At 37.3% G+C, this 21,360-nt stretch overlaps 1 protein-coding gene and 3 long non-coding RNA genes across 4 annotated transcripts; 1 reads left to right on the forward strand and 3 right to left on the reverse strand.

The window, feature by feature from the left end:
• Positions 1–7,846: 7,846 nt before the first annotated feature.
• On the forward strand, positions 7,847–9,467 carry LOC116136309 (cytochrome P450 94A2-like). Its single transcript, XM_031422024.1, has one exon. The coding sequence runs from the start codon at positions 7,871–7,873 to the stop codon at positions 9,392–9,394; it is 1,524 nt and encodes a 507-aa protein (XP_031277884.1). The 5' UTR covers positions 7,847–7,870; the 3' UTR covers positions 9,395–9,467.
• Positions 9,468–10,591: 1,124 nt separating this feature from the next.
• LOC116135379 lies at positions 10,592–11,938 on the reverse strand. Its single transcript, XR_004128886.1, has 4 exons — positions 11,893–11,938; positions 11,304–11,520; positions 10,796–10,904; positions 10,592–10,680 (listed from the first exon to the last, which is right to left on the reverse strand). It is a non-coding gene; the product is annotated as an uncharacterized LOC116135379 (long non-coding RNA).
• Positions 11,939–12,318: 380 nt separating this feature from the next.
• LOC116135310 lies at positions 12,319–13,586 on the reverse strand. Its single transcript, XR_004128869.1, has 3 exons — positions 13,493–13,586; positions 13,347–13,412; positions 12,319–12,453 (listed from the first exon to the last, which is right to left on the reverse strand). It is a non-coding gene; the product is annotated as an uncharacterized LOC116135310 (long non-coding RNA).
• Positions 13,587–13,763: 177 nt separating this feature from the next.
• Positions 13,764–15,064, reverse strand: LOC116135316. Its single transcript, XR_004128870.1, has 4 exons — positions 14,896–15,064; positions 14,606–14,650; positions 13,974–14,215; positions 13,764–13,889 (listed from the first exon to the last, which is right to left on the reverse strand). It is a non-coding gene; the product is annotated as an uncharacterized LOC116135316 (long non-coding RNA).
• Positions 15,065–21,360: the final 6,296 nt, after the last annotated feature.

Below are 21,360 nucleotides of genomic sequence, written 5' to 3' on the forward strand. Positions count from 1 at the left end.
AGAATGATTTCTTAAGGAGTTGGCCATCATAAATGGTAAATCTTGTAGCTTTGGCTCTCAGGCGATGTGCTTCATTTTTGTCGGTTGGGAGCTTATCATGTTCCAAGTATCTGATTATGCGGGTCATTCATGAGTCAGCTGGTTCAACATTCATTACTTCTATGAGCTCTTTTAGGTTGGACGACTCACTCGTTGGATGTTCTTTCTAATCAATTGGTCATTGGAGGAATAATAATGGGATGGACGACTGGGAGGAGCCTTGAAAGGCTGAGCCAAGGTTGCAAGCGCACTAGCATGGGATTTCTCTGCTCTTGGGACTTGGTTGATAGAGAATTCTTCGAAGGTAAACTGAAGTTCTTTGACCAGGTTCAAGTAAGTTGTCATTTTCTAGTCTTGGGCCTGGTATGTCCCTTGCAGCTGGTTGATTATGAGTTGAGAATCAAACTTCACCTCCAACTTTTTCACTCCAATCTCCTTGGCTAGAAAGAGTCTAACATTTAGTGCTTCGTTGTTTGTATAGTTGAACCCATATCGAATGGCATGCTAGATGATGTCTTCTTCTAGTGTAATAAATACGATGCCAAGCTCAATCCCATTCACATTGCTTGAGCTGTCCACCAAGAGAGTCCACTTCGAAGATGTCCTACTAGTCATGCATAGCAGCTTTTTTTTGCATGAATGAAAATGTTAGGAGTGAAGTCTGCAATGAATTCAACTGACACTTGGATTTGATGGCAGTGTGTGATTGGAAAGATATATCAAATTCACTGAGCTTTACTGTCCATTGGGTGAATCGGCTTGATAGTTCTAGCTTGTGAAGTATCTTCTTGAGCGGGAAAGAGGTGAGGACGATTATAGAGTGGCACTGAAAATAAAGCCTGAGCTTCCTAGATGTGTGGATGAGAACAAGTCCAATTTCTCCAATTGACTGTATCGAGTCTCGGCATCAAAGAATGATTTACTTACATAGTACACTAGTATCTATTTCGCATTGTCTTCTTGGACCAATACTGTTGAGATGGTTCTTTCTGAGACTACTAGGTAGGTGTAGAGCTTTTCCCCAATCACAGGCTTGAAAAGGAGTGGGGGAGATGTCAGGTACCTTTTCATCTACTATATGGCTTCTTTGTAGGCAGGGGTCCACTCAAACTTATTGGATTTCCTGAGTGTGACAAAAAAAAGGTGACACTTGTCAATAGATCGAGAGATGAAACGGCTCAAAGCAGCCACTCACCCCACAAGGCGTTGGACACCTTTGATGCAATCGATAGTATATTCAAGACCGCTCGGATTTGGTCAGAGTTGGCTTCTATCCCACGCTGAGTCACCATGTATCCTAAGAATTTACTGGATGAGACCCCGAATGAACACTTGGCCAGGTTGAGCTTCATGTTGTATTTTTTTAGGACAGTGAATGCCTGCTTGAGGTAGTTGAGGTGCAGCTCGACAATGAGAGACTTGGCGAGCATGTCATCGATATACACTTTCATGGTATCTCCAAGGTGTTCAACAAACACTTTATTGGCCAACCGCCGGTAAGTGGCCCCAACATTCTTGAGGCCGAATGACATTACTTTGTAGCAATAGGTTCCCCTCTCTGTGATGAAAGCTGTTTTTTTCTTGGTCGTCCGGATACATCAGAATCTGGATGTAACCCGAGAAGGTATCCATAAAACTTAGGAGTTCGTGGCCTGTTGTCGCGTCGACCATCTTGTTAATGTGGGGGATGGGAAGGAATCCTTAGGACATGCCTTGTTTAGATCTGTGAAGTTTATCCATACCCTCCACTTTTCATTCTTTTTCTTCACAACTACCATGTTGGCGAGCCAATCAAGATAATGGACTTCTCTGATTAATCTGTTACTTAGCAGCTTGTCAACTTCCTTATTAATGACCCAGTTGCATTCTTTAGCAAACTTTCTTCGCTTCTGCTTTACTGGAGGGTGATCAAGATCTACATGAAGGTGGTGGACAATAGCCTCTAGACTAATGCCTGCCATGTCTGCATGGGACCAAGCGAAGCAGTCCTGATTCTGCTTGAGGAAGTCTATTAGTCGTTCTCTCATCTCAGCCTTGAGTCAAGAGCCTACATGAGTCTTACGATTGGGGTGGTTCGGGTGTATCTGCACTTCATTCAACTCCTCCATGGCTGGTTGATCTAGCTCGGTCGAAAGGGTTGGATGGCTCTGTAATTGTTATGAAGTGTGGCTTTTACCTTTGAAGGTGTTCTTGTAGCAATCTCTTGAGGCCTTGGGATTGCTCTTAATCTTTCTTACTCCCTACTTATTGGAAACCTAATGGTTTAATGGAAGGTGGATGAGACAGCTCTCATGTCATAGATCCAGGGTCGACCCAAGATGACGTTGTAAGGGGAGGGGCAATCGAGTACCAGGAAGATTGTTTATTTGTTGACTTCACTGGCATAAACAAGCAAGGCAATTTCTTCGATGGTGTACTTCTGTTCAAAACTAAACCAACTAAACCCAACCAGGATGGTTGGGCGTTTGTTGATGTTTGACTCATCCAGTCCTATGGCTTTCACTACTTCAAGGAAGAGGACGTTGGTTGAGGATCCCTCATTTACAAATACTCTCTTGACTAGGATGTTGGCAATCTGGAGAGAGATGACTAGAGCATCGTAATGTGGGGTGGCTAAGGTGGTTGGCTCATCATCTTCAAACTAGAAGATCTAGTTGGTATGTGCTCAAGAAGGTGGATGAATGGACCAGACTCCTAGGTGATGGCTAGCTCGGGCGTGTCGCTTGATTGAGGAATAACTTACCCCACTGATTTCAAACCCTTCAAAAATAATGGAGCAGAAACCTTTTGGTGTCAGTTCCCAAAGAGGGGGAGATGGTTCTTTCAAGTTTCTCTGGCTGACTATATTCTTCCCTTTATCTGTAAACAAATCACATAGATGTCATCTCTTTAATAAAGTTGTCACTTCTGATCTCAAGGCAATGCAATCGGCGTTGTTATAACCATGGTTGCTGTGAAATTCGTACCACTTGGATGTGTCCCTCTTCACATCAGGGTTGAGCTTGGCAAGCCACTTCACGGTGGGTCCCATCTCTTTCATGATCGCCACGAATTGAGCTGGTTCAACGTTGAGGTTGTACTTTGGAATCTTGAATTGATTTGATTCGGATGATCTGTTTATGGTTCTGGTCGACTGGCAATCCTATGGTTTCTTGTTTTTGCTTGAATTGCGAGGTGAGGGTTGATAATGGGGCTCATACAGCCTGGATTCTAGCCTTTTTTCACTCCGTCTTTGGTGATGGTCATCATATCTGGTGTGCCTCATTCGGTTCGCCTTGTCCTCCTCTCATCTGATTTGGATTACAACTCTAGCTAGGGCATCCTCCGTTGTATTTCATCCGAGTTTTGTGAGGTTTTGTATAATTCCCCATCTAGAAGAAGACCATTTCTAAAGGCATCTATTGTTATCTAGGGATTGCAAGATGAGATGAAGAATTTTCCTTTGTTGAACCTGCTGACATACTCTTTCAAGGGCTCTCCCCTCTTTTGGTAGACTTTGTATAGGTTGGTTGACAGCTTCTCAAGTTTCTTGCTACTGGCAAATTGCTTGACGAATGTGTCAGTGAGCTAAGCAAATGAGCTAATTGAGTTGTTTTGAAGATTTGTATACCATTGGATGGCTGGTCTAGAGAGGCTGGAACCAAAGATTTTACACATGTAGACTTCTTTTAACTGTCGTGGTATAGAGGTGGTGAACATCTGCTGTGTGTACAAGGCAATGTGGTCATCTGGGTCAGTTGTGCCATCGTATGGATTCATGTTAGGGATGGTGAACTTGTTTGGCATCTTGGCTAGAGTAATCGCATCCACAAACGGTGAATCAGCATAGTTGTGGGGTTGACTTTTCTTGGTTGGGATCGACACTCTAGGTATGTGCCTCATCATTGCTTCCATGTCGACCAGTCTTTTGGCCAGTATCTGCTCCAAGGGTGAGGCAGAGGCCATCAGGTTAGCTTGGTTGGCTTCGTCTCACATATGACTCACACCCAACATGTTGGGATAAGTCGAGTCATGTGGAGTAGTTTGGGGAATCGTTCCATCATGGGCTACTTGGTAGTTTGGATCTCCATTCATCCCTCCGGGTTGAGTGATTCCGAGCATGACTGATCGAGTGTTTCAGCCAACATGAATAGTGAAGGGGGTTATTTAGGAGTCACTCGGTCTGTGAGGATGGATGGACCCGAGCAAGGTGGATTGTAGGTGTGGGAGTCCACTCGCCCCGTGAGGATGAGTCGAGCCGAGTGGGTTTTGATATGGATGGATTGGTTGGGGATGAGTTAGGAGGCTAAGAATGGGTTCTTGTTGTGGTGGGCTTGGGGTTACTTGGTTGCTTTGATCATGTGTTTGGAAAGGGTCAGCCAAGAGCGGCCTTGTTTGTTATTTGGATTCAGATTGATTCTGGACTGAACCATCCATTTGTGACGAATAGAGCTGGGATGAATAGGTGTCCACATTGGACAGTCTAGGATTAGGAGTCTGGAGAGGTTGCATAGGCATGACTGGTGTGCGGAAGCGATCGGTCTGTACCTGGTAACGTTGAAGCTCAAGATTATAGAATTGATTTACCTTTTCTTTGAGAATCTGGTTTTTAACCCGAATGGAGGCGTTTTCAGTGTGGATGGTGGCATTTTCGGCTTCCAGTGCTATGACTTTGTCTAAGTGTTGTTGCATAAGAGCAATGAGAGCTTTGAACCTAGCCTTGAGACCAGGGTTGGTGTTGTCTGAGTTTTCAGCCATAAGGAGTTTCCTTGTGAAGCAGTGTTTGAGAGATGAATAATTGCCAGAGGCCCCACGGTAGGTGCCAAACTGTAGATGGTAAAATCTACGGTTACGAAATGGGTGGTATGATCCTATGAGGTTGAGGCCACTAGCAATCCGCTACACTTGGACACACAAAGAAACAAGCATGAAGCCAATAGAAAAAACCAGGGTGGTGTTTGCCATAGGCACTCCAACGCTCAAGTCAGCAAGGCTGAATGAGGCTAATTTAGTGAGGGTAAGGGAAAGAGAAGGTTACCGAAAGTTTAGTCGAAGACTAGAACTACGGCAGTGATGTAAAGCTTTCAAGGGTGAGAACTGGGGGTCTTAAGGTTTAATACTGAATGAATTGTGAAAGGGCAGGCCTCAACCTATATAATAGTTGTAGGATCTTTGAATCCTAGTAGGACTACGAGTCCATAGCGGTTAAGGTTTAGTGAATAGGAAAGCCTTTGATTCCCTTGCCTTAGTAGGGGAATGAGTCCTATTTAGCCTAAGATTCGGATCTTAGACGAATTAGGATATAGATGGATCTCTTCGAGAGTATTCGGATAGTATTGAAATAGGAAGTAGATGGCCTTGGGGTCTAAGTAAACCCTAGGTCCAGTTGGTGATCTAGGATTAACGGGCCTAGGCCTAGATAAGCTGATGGTGAGGCCTAAGCAAATCGAGGCCTTATTGATTGGGCTCAGGCAGAGAGCGACCTTGTAGGTGTAATGAGCAGACCCAATACGTGAATTCTGTTATAGGCCCAATTGGAATTGGGTCGTGGCTTTGAGCTTTGTTGAATGTGTTTTCATCTTCGGGCCTATTGAGGTCGGGGACATTTTTTGGCCCAAAAAGAATGACAGATGTATAGGTATGTTGCATGTTTGGATATCTTGAGATTATTGGTTGAAAAATACAGACTTCGTTGGAAGCTGTGAGATTTCTCTAGCTTTTCTTAAAGCATAAAGGTTAAAGAGGAATCTTGATGAGGACTAACAGGAAAATTTCACATGTTATGATCACTTGCTTGTTGGGTGTTTTTCTTCCCACACTTCCAGATTAGTGATCAGTGTTAATTTGATTATTAGTAATTGTAATCATGGATTGATCTTATATCTATGAAAGATGTAAAGATTACTTTGGTTCATTATTGATAATCATAATGGCTGAATTGTTTGGTTGAAATATCATATGTGGACTATTTTGTTTTATTCAAACAATGGCTACTCTAAAATAAAATATCTGTTTTGTTTACTCAAGAGTCAAAGTTGTTTTGTTTTCTTAAGATAAAAAAAAAATAAAATAAAATAATTAATGTAGCCCAAGTGGTAGAATGTTTGAAAATTTTCTAATTATGGGCTAACATTAATTCTATTTTGGTTTAATCAAACCGAGTAAATGCACACTTAGTCCTACGAGATATGTTATTGGGCTTAATGTGATCATATATTATAGGTCAATACACTTCATTGTTTAATAATCTGGGTTGATGATAGAAGTGTAGGCTTTTGGGTTTTTTGGCCCCGTAATGGAAGGGATCATTAAAACGTTATATATTGGTTAGGTCTCCTCTCCTCTCCCAAACAAAGCGTACGCATTACCCATTTAAAAGTCGTCATTGAGAGCAGATTCTAGAGAGGAAGACCAGTCAAGGATTTAACAAATCTTGCACACATCATGGGTCGGACATGTATTCCTAAAGCCCTAAATCTATTGATTTAGTGTTCTATTTCTATGCATGATTTGTAATTATTTAGGTGTTGAATTTCCGTGTTTTCTAACAATAATAGCCAGTTGAGGATGTTCTATTGGTTGACAATTTGAGGGAGAGCAAAGTTTTGGATGGGACTTGGCAAACAACCTTAAGACAGTAAATATTAGAGATAAAATTCGGCTATTGAGTGAGATGAAATTTTGCGATTGTGTGAGGCAAATCGGTGAGTTGGGATTTTGAATGTTTGAAGGGAGGCCTTGAAGGGTTTGTTTTTTAGGTGGAGAAAGATAGAGAGGGGAGTAGCAGTGAAAGTGGAGGTTAGGGTTAGGGTCCTAGGGTTTGAAATGTAAAATGGGGCTTGGTGGAAGCGGAGAGTAATGTCCATATTTGGATGGAGAAGCCCAGAAGAAAGGTGGCCTCGATCAAGACCCACAGAACCTCTGCTGCATTAAGAGACTCTTCAGATTTTTATTTTAATTGTAACCAATTATAAAATTAACTAATATAACTTATTTAATTTATATATTTTGAAAACAAAATATTTTTATATTTATTTGGCAGATGGGTTTGACGGATTTTTTTTTTAATATTCTTTGATTTTTTTAGTTGATTTTTTTGTTTGTTTCACGGCTAGATCTCCACTATCGCCGCTATCGACATTAGTGGCAAATCACCAGCAATGGCTTACGGTGGGTAAGATATTTTGTTAAGTTTTAAACTTTTATTGTTGTTGGAGTGTTTTAACTAAATCTGAAATATAGAAAGTCAAAAAAATTATTCACAAAATAATATTATGTTAATATTAAAAAAATGAGAGTACTTTAATAATTTAATAATATACCCATTAATTTATTCCTCCCAACCAAATATATTAATATAATATACTCACCAATTTATTTTAATCAACCAAATATATTTCTCAAAACATTCTTAATACTCTTTAAAAAAATCTACCTTCAATTACTATAATATATTCGGGAATACACTATTCTCTTATCAAAGACACCCTTAAAACTTCCCTTGTCGAAATAGAGAATTTGGAAAGACACGTGGCAGGGAAGTGACGATCTTGCATACGTTTCTTGCATATATTTTCTAGAAAAGAGGGGAAACCCAGGTCCTTTTCATATTAATTGAAAATGCAGATAATTTATTTTACTTTTAGTTTTCCCTTTTGATCAATATGAATATGATTTTTTTGTTTTCCCATTTCAAATTCTCAATATCCAAGTTTAGACCCCACCAGACCTTATAATCTCCAATAATCAATTACTTTCTCCCCATTTATAAATCCAACACTTTTCTCTTTTTCCTCACATCCAAATCTAATCAAACTCATATTCATCACAAATTTTTAATCTTTTATCACCCATGTCGCTTCATCTTCTTACTTCATTTCTCCTTTTAATTTTCACTTCACTCGTCTTCTTTCTCATAACCAGAACTAGAAACTCCAAACCTGAAGGTTCATCATCTTCATATCCTTCCACTAATGTAATTCTTCCAAAGTCCTACCCAATAGTGGGCTCTTTTTTCTCTTTTCTAGCCAACCAAAACCAGTTACTCCAGTGGGTAACTTCTATTCTGCAAAATGTTCCTTCTGCAACATTTACCTTGCAGAGGTTAGGAGGCCAGGTCACTATCTTGACAGCCAATCCGGCTAATGTCCAACACATCCTCAAAACTAACTTCTACAATTACCCAAAAGGCGACGGATTTCGATCAACTCTATTCGATTTTTTGGGTCATGGTATTTTCAATATTGACGGCGAAGAATGGAAGTTTCAAAGACAAATTTCCAGCCACGAATTCAATACCAAATCCCTCCGTAAATTTGTCGAAACTGTAGTCGAAACTGAACTCTCCGATCGCCTTATTCCCATTCTTGAAACGGCGGCTGCCAATAAACAAGTGCTCGATTTTCAAGATGTTCTTCAAAGATTTGCTTTTGATAATATATGCAAGATCGCTTTCGGGTACGATCCGGAATATCTATTGCCATCTTTTCCAGAAGCCAAATTCGCACAAGCTTTTGACGAGGGTGTTAAAATAAGCAGCGAAAGATTTCGAGCGACTTTACCAATAATCTGGAAAATTAAACGGCTTCTCAATATTGGCTCCGAAAAGCGTCTAAAACTTGCAGCTTCTGAAGTCCGAGAATTCTCAAAGAACATCATAAAAGAAAAGAAACTAGATCCTGGTGAGTCTATGGATCTTTTGTCACGATTCTTGAGTTCGGGCCAATACGACGATGACTTTGTAACTGATATAGTCATCAGCTTCACACTCGCCGGTCGAGACACTACTTCAGCCGCTTTGACGTGGTTCTTCTGGCTCATCTCAAAACACCCTGAAGCCGAAAAAGAAATTCTCAAAGAAATCAAAGAAAAATCAAACACGCCAGTTTATGAAGACATCAAAGATATGGTGTACACGCACGCATCACTCTGCGAGAGCATGAGATTCTACCCACCTGTTCCTGTAGACTCCAAGGTAGCGGAGAAGGACGACGTATTGCCGGACGGGACGGTTGTGAAGAAGGGCATGCGAGTGGCGTATCATCCGTACGCGATGGGGAGAATGGAGAAGCTGTGGGGAAAAGACTGGAGCGAGTTCAAGCCAGAGAGGTGGTTGAAGAGGGAAGAAGAGGACACGTGGAGCTTTGTGGGGAGGGATTCATATACATATCCGGTGTTTCAGGCAGGACCGAGGATTTGTTTAGGGAAGGAGATGGCGTTCTTGCAAATGAAGAGAGTAGTAAGTGGGGTTTTGAAGAGGTTTAAGGTGGTGCCAGTGATAGAGGAGGGTGTTGAGCCGGAGTTTGTGGCGCATTTGACGGCCAAGATGAAAGGTGGGTTTCCGGTCAAGATTGAGGAGAGGAACGAGTCCAAGTGACAGTGGGTGATTATAATGATTATGATCGGAGTTTCTTGTATTTCCGTTCGGATTATTTTCTTCCGTTTCTTTTTGTTTTAATTGCAGCAATAATGATTATTAAAACAATAAAATGAAGTTTTAATATATACTATTAAAACATAAATTATAAATTAATATATATTACTAAAAACATAAATTATAAAATCAAAAATCAAAATAACAATTTTTATAACTACATCTTTATAAAGTTATAATATTTTTTATAGTAATAAGTTTTTGTATCTATATAAAAAATTTACTAATATTTTTAATTTGGTGTTATATTATGGATAGATCAAAGTTGACTTTGGTTGATTAGTAGTTTAATAGTAGTGAATCGAAGTATTATATATGAGTAGATATATCCAACATCTAACTAATGCCTTTTTATATATATATATTAATTAAAACTGATTTTTTTTTTAACTTGTTCTAATGCATATTTATTATTATTTGTTTCACAATTTTTTATTTAAATAATGCTACTCTAACAAAGTTTATATACACGAAAGCTTAGTATATACAGTAACATGGCACACTATGATTGAAAAGTGAAAATACGAAGTTAATTCATTAATTAAGGGGAAATGTCACCTTAATTGTATACTTAATTTTATATATAAACTTCAGAAGAGTAGTACCACTTTTCTTATTTATAAAAACATAAAAAGTATGAGGGGTATTACATGTAATAAGTAATGTTTCGTTCACAACTTAATCTACAACCTTCTCTCACAATCTTAAATATGATAATTCACAAATTGGCAAGAAAGACCTATAACAAGCAAACAATATCTATCTATGAACTGATCTAATTACAAACTGTCCTGTCGAGTTTGTTTTAATGAAATCATTTTTTAATTATATATAGTTTTACAGTAGGGTCGAAACAGACCACCAATTTAATCACATCACACTCTTTTTGCAGTACATAAACATGCACATACCATAAGTACTTTTTTTTTATTCGGGCATTAATCATCGCTGAGAAGGAGCTCTTAAATAACTGTTTTAGAAAATTTACGAATATAAATTCCCATACATTAAACTTAAGCTAGCTGCGTGTAATAGGAAAAAATAGAAAGGATGTCACAATTGTTAAAGGTTAATGCTTGGTTGTTGGTACAATCTTTTAAGAGGTCCAACCCAGTATCCGTGACATCAGAACCACGAAGATCAACAGAGAGTAAAGAAGACGACCCTGGTGAAGCAATAACATCCATCCAACTATCCTTCACTCCAGGATATTCACCCAACAAAACAACCTACAAACATAACGCGGCTACTTTAAAACGGAAAGCCTCCATCAAGAGCTAAACAAAGTATAGCAGCTTAATTATAATCAGTACTTCAATGCTCAAACCACCCACAAAGTCTTACCTGTAGAGCACAATCTCGGAAAGCTTCCACAGAAGCATCAGTAAGACCATGAGAAGATATCAATTCATTGAAGATTTGTTGGCTTATATATGTCTTCTTTATTGCCAACCTGCAATGAGGGAACAGTAGAAGTTGTATAATTTATGAGTTGTAGGGCACTTCTATCAAAAATAATGGCATACACAACAGTCATGACCACCCATGTCAAAACTCCTACAAACACTCATAAGGGAATATATATTCGTTTTCCTAAAACATGGATAAGATATTGAGGTGTTATACAATTATTGAGGTGTTATACAAACATTAAGAAAGTTTGGAGTGGCTAAAACTGGTCATATACATCATCCCTACGGTAATAGACAATGAGGAATGTCACCAAGGAAAGACACCTGCATACGACTAATAATCCCAGGGAAAGGAAAGGCCATCATTAATCAAATATTAAATTCTTAAAACTAAAGGGTTTATTTTTTGAAAAGTAGGCACAACCATGCAGGAAACTTACTAGAACTGCCCAAAAGGGTACTCTGTTACTTTTCAAGGGGTATCTAAGATCAATCATCATATCCTTCCCAACAAAACGGTAAAATGGTTGCATAAGCAAGAGGATGGAAATTATCACCACAAGAAGCAAAAGTATCAGCCAATCATGCATGTGTGTCCTTGCAACTCTAACTCCATGAGACTTGACAGTATGCGAAACAATCTGGGCCTCCATCATTCTGTTCGGTGTATTATACACATCAGAATAAATTTGGATTAATTGGATATCAAGCTATTAGCTCATCCAAAAGGCATATTCAATTAAATAAGGAAACTTATTGTGTTTTATTTAGCTATCTGTGAGCATGGTCTAGGTTTTTCTTTCTAACATTGACCTATATAAAGTTCAGATTAATTCATTATATGAGCATGAAAGTTCTTTCTTAAGTTTTGCTATTATGTTTATATTAGTAATCTAATAGTTGCATTGTTATTTAATCATCAAAATTAGTAGATAAGATTATATAAAGAGACAAAATATGCAGATTCAAAATCGAATAAAGAAATAGTGTCTCATCTACCATTTAAACTGCTTTTTGAGGATCCATTACATTGTATCCATCTCTTAGCTTCACCTCCTTCAGCTCCACCTCAAAGTGCCTTGCAAATTTCTCCCAGCACACCTAACGAAAGAGACTTTATGTTATAATTAATTAATGATAATTCATAAATGGGAACAGTTAAAATCACATTTGGAGTAATAATGAGTACAGAAAGAAAACGCACCATTTAGATCGACCGACCTTGGGCTTTTTGTCGATGGCGGAGATGAGATCGGAGAGGAGATCGACGCAGAGGAAAGGGTCAGGCGATTGTTGCGATGCGGAGGCGACTACAGACTCTAGCTGCGCCACCAATACGGTAAATCACAAGACCGGAGTGGAAGAATTGAGAGGTCAACGGCAAGTGCCGGAAGTAGGACGACGGTGACGCATCTGGAGGTGATTTTGGTGTCGCATGAAGGAGGTGATAGAGCAGTGGCATGTGAGATGGAGAGCGAGTGAATCGACAGAGGTGTGATTGTAAGAGCCGAAGATGGATTTTTGGAACTTCCACTAACCTCGCTTTACTTCAATGGAAGCTCTTCGATTGCCAATTGAAATAGGAGAAGCCTAAGACAGCAATGCAATTCAATATTAGACAAAGCACCATCAAGGAACTTCAAAAATCAGAGATGCTAATAATATTATAGCAGTTGAAGCTTTGCAACATTCTTCAAAAAATTCTTAGTGCATAGAGCACAAATTCATGAAAAGGATAACTGACATAACATAAATATACACAGAAAAGGACATCTTATATTAGTAATATAGCAAATTTTGTCTCAGCAGCAACGTCATTAAATTGAAGGAAAAAAAAAATGCATTACATTTCTAAACTTTCATTTCAAGACAAACATCACATCCAGCTGAGGATTACCAGAAAAAAAAAGGGGCAAAAAAAGAATGTGCTACATTATGCAAATTATGGTCCACAAGCATTTTATGAACATCTTTAAAGTTCTCAGAGTTCTTATTATCCACAGATGTTCTCCATCTCAATTTTATGTTTGTCATTACATTCAAAATTTTGGTTAAAGCACCTACAAAAATCCAACCAAGCATTGAAAAGATGCAACTCTTGCAAAGAAATTTTTTTATAAAGATTTTAAAGTATCTGAAATTATCACCTAAAAATGTAAACAAACCATTCTCAACTCAGAAAGCAATAGAAACAATAGTTTTCAGTTTACTCTTTAATAAAGGTAGATGGCCCTAAAATATCCCAAATTTTAGCTTTCACACAACTAATAAAAGTCATTAGGAGATCACAGAACCAGACTATAGAATATAAGCCAGTTTCAAGCAAGTAGTTACAAAGGGCAAGACGGAATCTATGCGAGGTTGCACGCCATAAACTTAAGGTTAATTAAAGGCAGAAAGAGATTGGCGAACCCAACTATTGACAGCAAAAATATCAAACTACCAGGAAATATGATACAACCAATGGAAGAAAAAGGCTGTACCTTGAGCACACTTTGCACTGAACTGGCAGATTCAAATTCTACAAAACCGAAACAGTTCCCTGTTTGCTGTAGAAAGAAGTATGTCAACATGTGAATGAGTATCATGCCAAAAATATAGAAGGGCTCAAAATAAGTTTGAAAAAGACCTTCTGACTTCTAACTTGAATGCCATCTGGTTTAATAGGCCCAAATTGCTCAAAAACCACCTTAAGTTGTCCAACTGTTGCAGTATCAAGCAAGTTTCCGACAAATATGGAGTGACCCTTAACTGCTATATGTACAATGAAAATCATTAAGACAGAAGCAGTAGAGAAATGACTGTGTACATGTATAATTCCCAAATCACACAAGATAAGAATCTACTGATGTAGACGAAATGAAATAAAAACCAGCATTATTATTGTTTTTATCCACGGAATTGTTGCTATTAGGAGCAGTTGCTATAGCTGCTGCTGCAGTGACCCGTGATTGTTCCACAAGTTTAACAGGTGGAACCCTCAGAACAACATCAAATGGAGAATTACTCTTTTTCAAATCATGTACCTGAAAAATATCAATAAGAAAAGACACATTTAAAAATGTTAAATGATCATGATATTTGTAAGATGCCTATATATATTAGCATACCACTGATGCAAAAGATTTCTTGGGGACTTCGTCTTGTGTTTTAGAAGCAAGGGTCTTTGTGACCGGAGGGGCATCATTCTGGCTTGAAATGATTGGATGCTCTGGAACAACCACTTTCTCAGCCACCAAAACTTTTCCATTGTCCAATGGATGACTGACTTCTTTGCCGTTTTCAGTGTCCTCATTTGCAGGGGTTGGTGAATTGTGATTCACAGCATGGTTATTGGGAGCATGAATTGGCTCTGTGACAAAACCAGAACAATAATTTTTTTTTTCAAACACATTAATAAAGAAAGCAATGCCACAATTGAAACCGAGCAACCGAAAAATTAAAATGCAACTTAGGACAGAGAAACCTACCAGGATCAGCAGCCAAAGGAGCTGTTGGAGCACTTTCATCAGCTTTATTATTTACAACCCCTCTAGATTCTTCGTTGTCTTCCATTTAATGATTTTCATCCGCATATCTGAAAACATCATTTAAGACAAAGTATCCTTTGTCTTGTGGAGCTAAAAAAAATGATTTGAGTGAATTTCCTTCTCAAATTATCCTTTGCAAGCAAACAACCAGTTACCAAAACAATCAATCCCTTATTATACGAACCTTGAGCATCAGCAGAAAATATCTGGACCTTAAAATTCTGATAGTCCATAGACAAAATCTTGTCATTTATGCCCTGCTCCAGAAAGGAAAAACACCAATTAATTAAAATCAATTAACATAAAAAAAACAAAGAAAAAATCAAAATTAACCGCCTTATAAATTAAATAAAAATAAAAATATACGGACAAACATGAATGTGCTTCTGTGTGGTTCAATTATGCCCTAACTTGAAATTTGACTTAGTTTGACTTGTTGATATGGTGTGAACCCAGTTAAAAGAGCAGTAACTATATACAAATATTGTTACAGTCAGCTTACTTTGATGGTCTTCTCATAGCACCGGAAGGATCTGGCCGGCTTAGCATATTTGATTCCTGATAAAATCTGTGAACATTATCAGGTGATTGACAAAGAATACTGTAGTATTGCTCCACAAAGGCATTCCCAACTACTTCGGGACTTAAGGCAGAAGAATCTGCCTGCATTGCCATCTTTACAACACAGAATACGAAGAATCAGCTATGCATTGCAAAAAGAAGTAACCCTCTTTTTGAGTCTTACAAAAGAAAATCATAACTGAGATACCATAAATATTGAACTCAAACAATTTCTACAATATCAAACTCTTAGAGATAGTCAAAAAGCAAGAAAGTTAATAAACATTAAAAAAGAAAAATTGTTAGCCAAAATAGGAATCTGAAACACATAATTAAGCTTGGGAAAAACTTCTAACCGAGCAAAATAAGGACCAACCCAAAGGCTCAATCTAAACCCTAAAACTAAATATTAAATCCTTTTTGGTAACTTCAAGTGAACATTTGGAATACTGCATTAATATCACATTAAACCACGTATCTATTGTGGTAATATTTAGGGGCATGTTTGGCTTATTATTTCTGCCCATATTCTCAATCATATTCTCTAAATAATGTTTGGCACATTATTTCAGAAATATTACCTTATTTTTTTTAATTACTTTTAGACCTCATAAAGTTATTTATTTCATTAAACATACCCTGAAAAAAGGTTTAAAAATTAGCAAAAACACCCCTGCGACCCATACTTGCCAGATTCCGGCAACCACTTTCTGTGGTAGCCAGAATCTGTACAGCGGCCTACCTGCCGACCAAATATGGTCGGAAGTTCATCGATCTGGCTGTGAACGACGGCCAAATCTTGGCCATCGTTGACCAAAAACGACGGTCATATCTTTGGCCGTAGCTAACGGCCAAAGATGGCCATCGTTTTGGCCTTTTCCGGCCGTCGCGGCCACAGCAGGCCATAGATCTGGCCGGAAAAGGCCATAACGACGCGTTACGACACTGATCCGACCGGTCTATGTCATAACGCGATTTTCTGGTCAGATTCTGACGGTGGTGGCCGGAATCTGGCACTGCAGGTGGTAAGGGTGTTTTTGTCATTTTATATATTAGGGTATTTAATTAAATTAGCAAACTTATGGGCTTTTTCATAAATTTTTAAATTTTATCTCGTAATACTCCCCTATCCAACTACCCAATATTATTTCTAAAATTCTATCCAAAATAATAAACCAAACGCACCCTAGAATACTAATGCAATACATTAATATCTTATTAAACCAAGAATACCAATGCAATGTATTAATATCTCATTAAACCAACATCCTATGTGTCACTCAACCAAGGTATGCTTCCGGATCCTACGTGGCGAGCAATATCCTACTAGAATCCTACAAGGAATCCAAATGGCGATCAATAACAAAGGTGGGCTTCAGAATTATATAGATACTTAATGATTCTTATTTACCAAAAGGGTTACTAGCCCTCAATCGACGGTGCCAGAAGGTTATGGAGTTTATACATGTGAGAAATTATGATAGTCGACCTACTCGGAGATAGTCGATCAATATGGTGATCGGTCGAATCTATGGTCAAGACCCTCCTCTTATCCCTCACACACATACACCCACGCACATTTTAACATCATCTAAGAAGGGCTAGTGGAAATAGTAGCACATTAGAAATATAAAGGATGATATGGCAGTTTTACAAACTATGTGAGTTCTTTTTGTTATTCTCACCATTATTAGAATATTGCGACATCCTTAAGGTTAAAAGAGAGTTTAAGTGTATGAGAGAAGCATAGAGAGAATGGGAAATATTAAGGGTGCATTTGTTTCCCTATTTTCCCCCTTTCCTATTCCTATTATTTCCAAAATACACATTTGTTTCCCTATTCTGAAAATACCATGGGTGCGTTTGTTTCCATATTTTTCCCCTATCCTATTCCCATCATTTCCAAAATACACATTTGTTTTCCTATTATGAAAATACTATTATATTATATTTAATTATTTTTAGACCCCCTAAGTTTTTTAATTTAACTAAACACCTCAAAAAAAAGTTTAGAAATTCATAAAAACACCCCCACCACCCACATTTGCCAGATTCTAGCCACCATAGTCGAAAGGTGGTCGGAATCTAGTATAATGGCACACTACCGGTTAGATCTGGCCGGTAGTGTGCCGAGATAGCCTTTTCTGGCCAGACCACTGTGAATCTGGCTAGAAAAGGCCAGATCTACAGCCAAAGATTTGACTGTTGATGGCCAATTCTTTGGCCGTTGTTGACGACCAAACGTGGCCAGATTTGGCCGTCAATGGCCAGATCTAGCCGTAGATATGGCATTTTTTAGCTAGATCCACAATGGATTTGGCTAGAAAAGGTCATCTCGACGCACGACCGACCAGATCCATCTAGTCGTGGGTCAATACGGTGACTCTGGCCACCCTCCGACAGTGGTGGCTGGCTGTTGGTATTTAATGGGTGGGTGGGGGTGTTTTTGTAATTTTTAATGTTTTTATTATAAGGGTGTTTAGTAAATTAACAAACCTAGGGGGTGTTTTTAGTAATTTTCAAATCTACCTCGTTATTACCACCTAACTCTTATTTTTTCAAAAATACTATCCAAAATACTAAAACAAATGCACCCTAAACTATTAGAGGGCGTTTGGTTAGGGGTTATATGAGATTACTTAGGTAATGTCATCTTATATTATTTGATTATCATGTTTGGTTGTCAAGTAATATAAGATTATGGTAATCTTCCAATACCAATAGTAGTTACTATTGGTAATATTGAAGGTAATTTGATTACCTCCATTTACTTAGGTATTGTAAGATTACTTTGTTATCTTATTTTTGTTTAAAATTTTTTCTTTTAATAAACTTTTTAGACAATAATGCCTTTATTTTAAAATCAATTTACATTAATCCACTATTACAATTTTACTCTTATTTAATTAAGTTTTTAGACAATAATACCCTTATATTTAAAACAAAATACAGACCACCACTACCACCCAGCCACCACCATCGATAGTTGGCCAACCACCACCAGCTGCCACCAAAATTCTTCGGAAGTCACCGGGACTCACTGACAGTTGCTGAGAGGCTTTGATATGGCCATTTCTAGCCATATTGATGGCAAAAAACGAACATATCGGAGTAGATCTGGCCGGAAATGGCCAAATCTATTATGGCCATCTTCAGCCAGAGGGTTTAGGATTTAATAGCCAGATCCATGGCTGTTAACGGCCAGATCTGGGCCAGATTTGGCTGTTAACGGCCATGGATTTGGCAATTAACAGCTAGATCTACTCAAATATGGCCGTTTTTTTTTCCATCAATATGGTCAAAAATGGCAATATCGACAACTCACGGGGACTCCCGACGATTTCCAACGACTTTCGACGACTTCCGATGGCGGAAGGTGGTGGCTGGCGGTTGACAGTGGGGGTGATTTTGTTATAAATTAAAATTTTATATAAACTGAGGTGTTTTAGCTAAATCTAAAATGTTGGTAGTTAAACCGAATTATTCAAAAATTAATAATAAAAATAATATTATATTAATATTTAAAAAGAGGGCAATTTGGTAATTTAAATAACATACCCACCAATTTATTCCAACTAACCAAACATATTTTCCTAAAAATTCCTAATAATCTTCAAGGTAATTTAACTTTTCATTAATATAACATTCTCAGTAATCCAACATTCCTTGAACCAAACGCACTCTTAATGTGACTAAATGACAAGGCCAGATTCATTGGGTCAGATTTTTTATGAATTGCTCATCTTTGTTGATCTAATAGTGATGATTGATGTTGAGTTGACATCATATTTGAGGAGCCGTTTGGATCGAGGGTATATAAGATAATGGGGATAATCTTCATTTATTTTGCAAGATTCCGGTGTATGGTTTGCAAGTAATAAAATATTACGGTAATCTTTTATTGCAAATAGTATTTATTGTTGGTAATGTGGGGGGTAACCTTATTACCTTGTTAAGGGGTGTTATTAAAATATTATCGGGGTAATCTAATTTTTCTACCCATTTTGCCTTTAATTAAAAAGCATTTCAGACATAATTGCCCTCAAATGTCTACCAAATAACAATTAGCCTAACCCCCTACATTTGAGAAATTAGCTAAAACACTCTAGCCAAAAAAAAGTTTACAAATTAATAAAATACCCCCAGCCACCCAAGACTACCGTCGGCCGTGACTCACCATCGTCGACTGCTAGCGTAAGTCATCGTAATGGTGCACGACCGGCAGGATCTGGCCGGTCATGCGCTAGTAAGGCCTTTTCTAGCCTAGCGTTTCTATGGCCGTGAAAAGACTAGATCTGTGGCCGTGAAAAGACTAGATCTTTTGGCCTTGAAATGCCATGGCCACATCTTTGGCCGTGAAATGGCCATAGATCTGGCCGTTTTTCGGCCATGGATTTGTGATCCATGGCCATTTTTGGCTTTGCTGGCACACGGTCGACCATATATGGCCAATCGTGCGCCATTCCATTGACTGTTGGCGGCAGCCGACGGTGGTGGTTAGCTGCCGGCAGGAGCTTGGGGTGGGTGAGAGTAATTTTGCTACAAATTAAAGTTTTATATAGCTGTGGTGTTTTAGCAAAATTTCAAATGTAGGGGGTTAAAAGAAATGATTCAAAAAATAATAATAATAAATACTATTATATTAATTTTTAAAAAGGATGACAATTTAGTAATCTATATAACATACCCACGCATTTATTCTTCCAACCAAAATATTATTCACCAATTTATTCGAATCAACCAAACACATTTTCTAAATATTCTCAGTAATTATGTTTATATGATTCAAACGCCTCCTAAATGTAACCTTTTATCATTGTTGAATATATATATTTACAGACTACAGTAACTCCAATAGAGTAGCATAAGTTACTGGAAAATCTCATCTTTAATACTCATCTAAAACAACTATTTTCACAAATGATCAGAAACAGAAATCGAAAATGGATGTTTCATTAGGAGTTTTGTTGCAGTTCAATTATGTAAGCCTTGGTATTTGAGAAATTATTTGTTACTTTGGCAGCCATCTTCCCGTAAACTGCACGGCAAAATGAAAAATAAAAATCAAACTAATAAATAAATCCGAAAATGATATTGTTAATCATAATTCATATTATAATTTTCATACTTACTAAATTTCAAAATTTGCAGATACTCAAACCCTAATTTATAGATTATTATGTATTACTAATTTTAATTTGAATCCTATAATTTTTTTCATTAAAATTGTTTCTCATAAAATCTAATCTCAATTGACATCACAAGAAAACCCATTGCTCAGGTTTAGCTTAACCATAAATTCATTACATATTTTAGAGAGTAAAAGACAACGAGTAAGTGAAGATAAACATACCAGGGAAGATGACCAAAGCGGCAAAAATTGATCAATGTATAGAGACCATAAGCGGAAAAATAGATTTGGATCAATTAGAAATGAAATATTTCTGTAGCTTTTGATTAGAACATGAAACTACTGTAATCTTCGTTGAAGAGAAGAGTAATCAAAGAGGTTATGCTTTGATTTTAACATGCTAATTATATCAAGTTATGATCTTGATTATGTGTGAAGATTTGCATTGGAAATTTGTATGCACACTTACATTAGTGGATAGTATAAACTCTAACAACGTTATCAAATGAGCGCTTCCTTATTTTTATATAAAAAACATTATTATCATGATCTAACATTAACAGTTAAATATTTCCAATAGAAGTAAGAAATATTGGAATACAGTATTATAACCAAATTTGAAATTTCTAGTACGGCACGCATGATTACTAATGTAATATTAAAATTTTATATATTGTTTAAATAGAGTAGTAATGCTCTTATAAAGTTTGTATACAAAGCGACAAGATATTATCTTTTAATTAATAATTCATTTATCTTTATTTAACAAGTTGATTTTATAATTTCACTCTCTCAATCATACTATACTTTATATCCTTAGACTTTGTATATTATTATTTGTTTCATAATTATTTATTTAAATAATACTGTTCTTCTAAAGTTTATATACAAAGCCATGATTGAAAAGTGAAAATACGAAGTTAATTAATTAATTAAAGGGAAATGTCACCTTAACTTTATACATAAACTTTATGAGTAGTACCACTTTTCTTATTTATAAAAACATAAAATGTATGAGAGGTATTACATGTATAAACTAAAGTATATAAATGTAACAACCTTAAAGTTCTTTTATCACTGTTGAATATTTCGATTCAGATGGTAGTTGTTCGAATGATTTGAAATCTACTTGTTGACACATTTTGATGCTCACAGGTGGGGTCATATATTGGAAGAGTGTCAAGCAGAAGTTGATAACATCCTCAACGATGTATGCTGAATTCATTGCTTGTTACGAAGCAACCACTTAGGCTATATAGTTGAACAATTATATCT

This window comes from Pistacia vera, unplaced genomic scaffold (assembly GCF_008641045.1).
Source record: "Pistacia vera cultivar Batoury unplaced genomic scaffold, PisVer_v2 Contig109, whole genome shotgun sequence".
Lineage (NCBI taxonomy): Eukaryota > Viridiplantae > Streptophyta > Magnoliopsida > Sapindales > Anacardiaceae > Pistacia > Pistacia vera.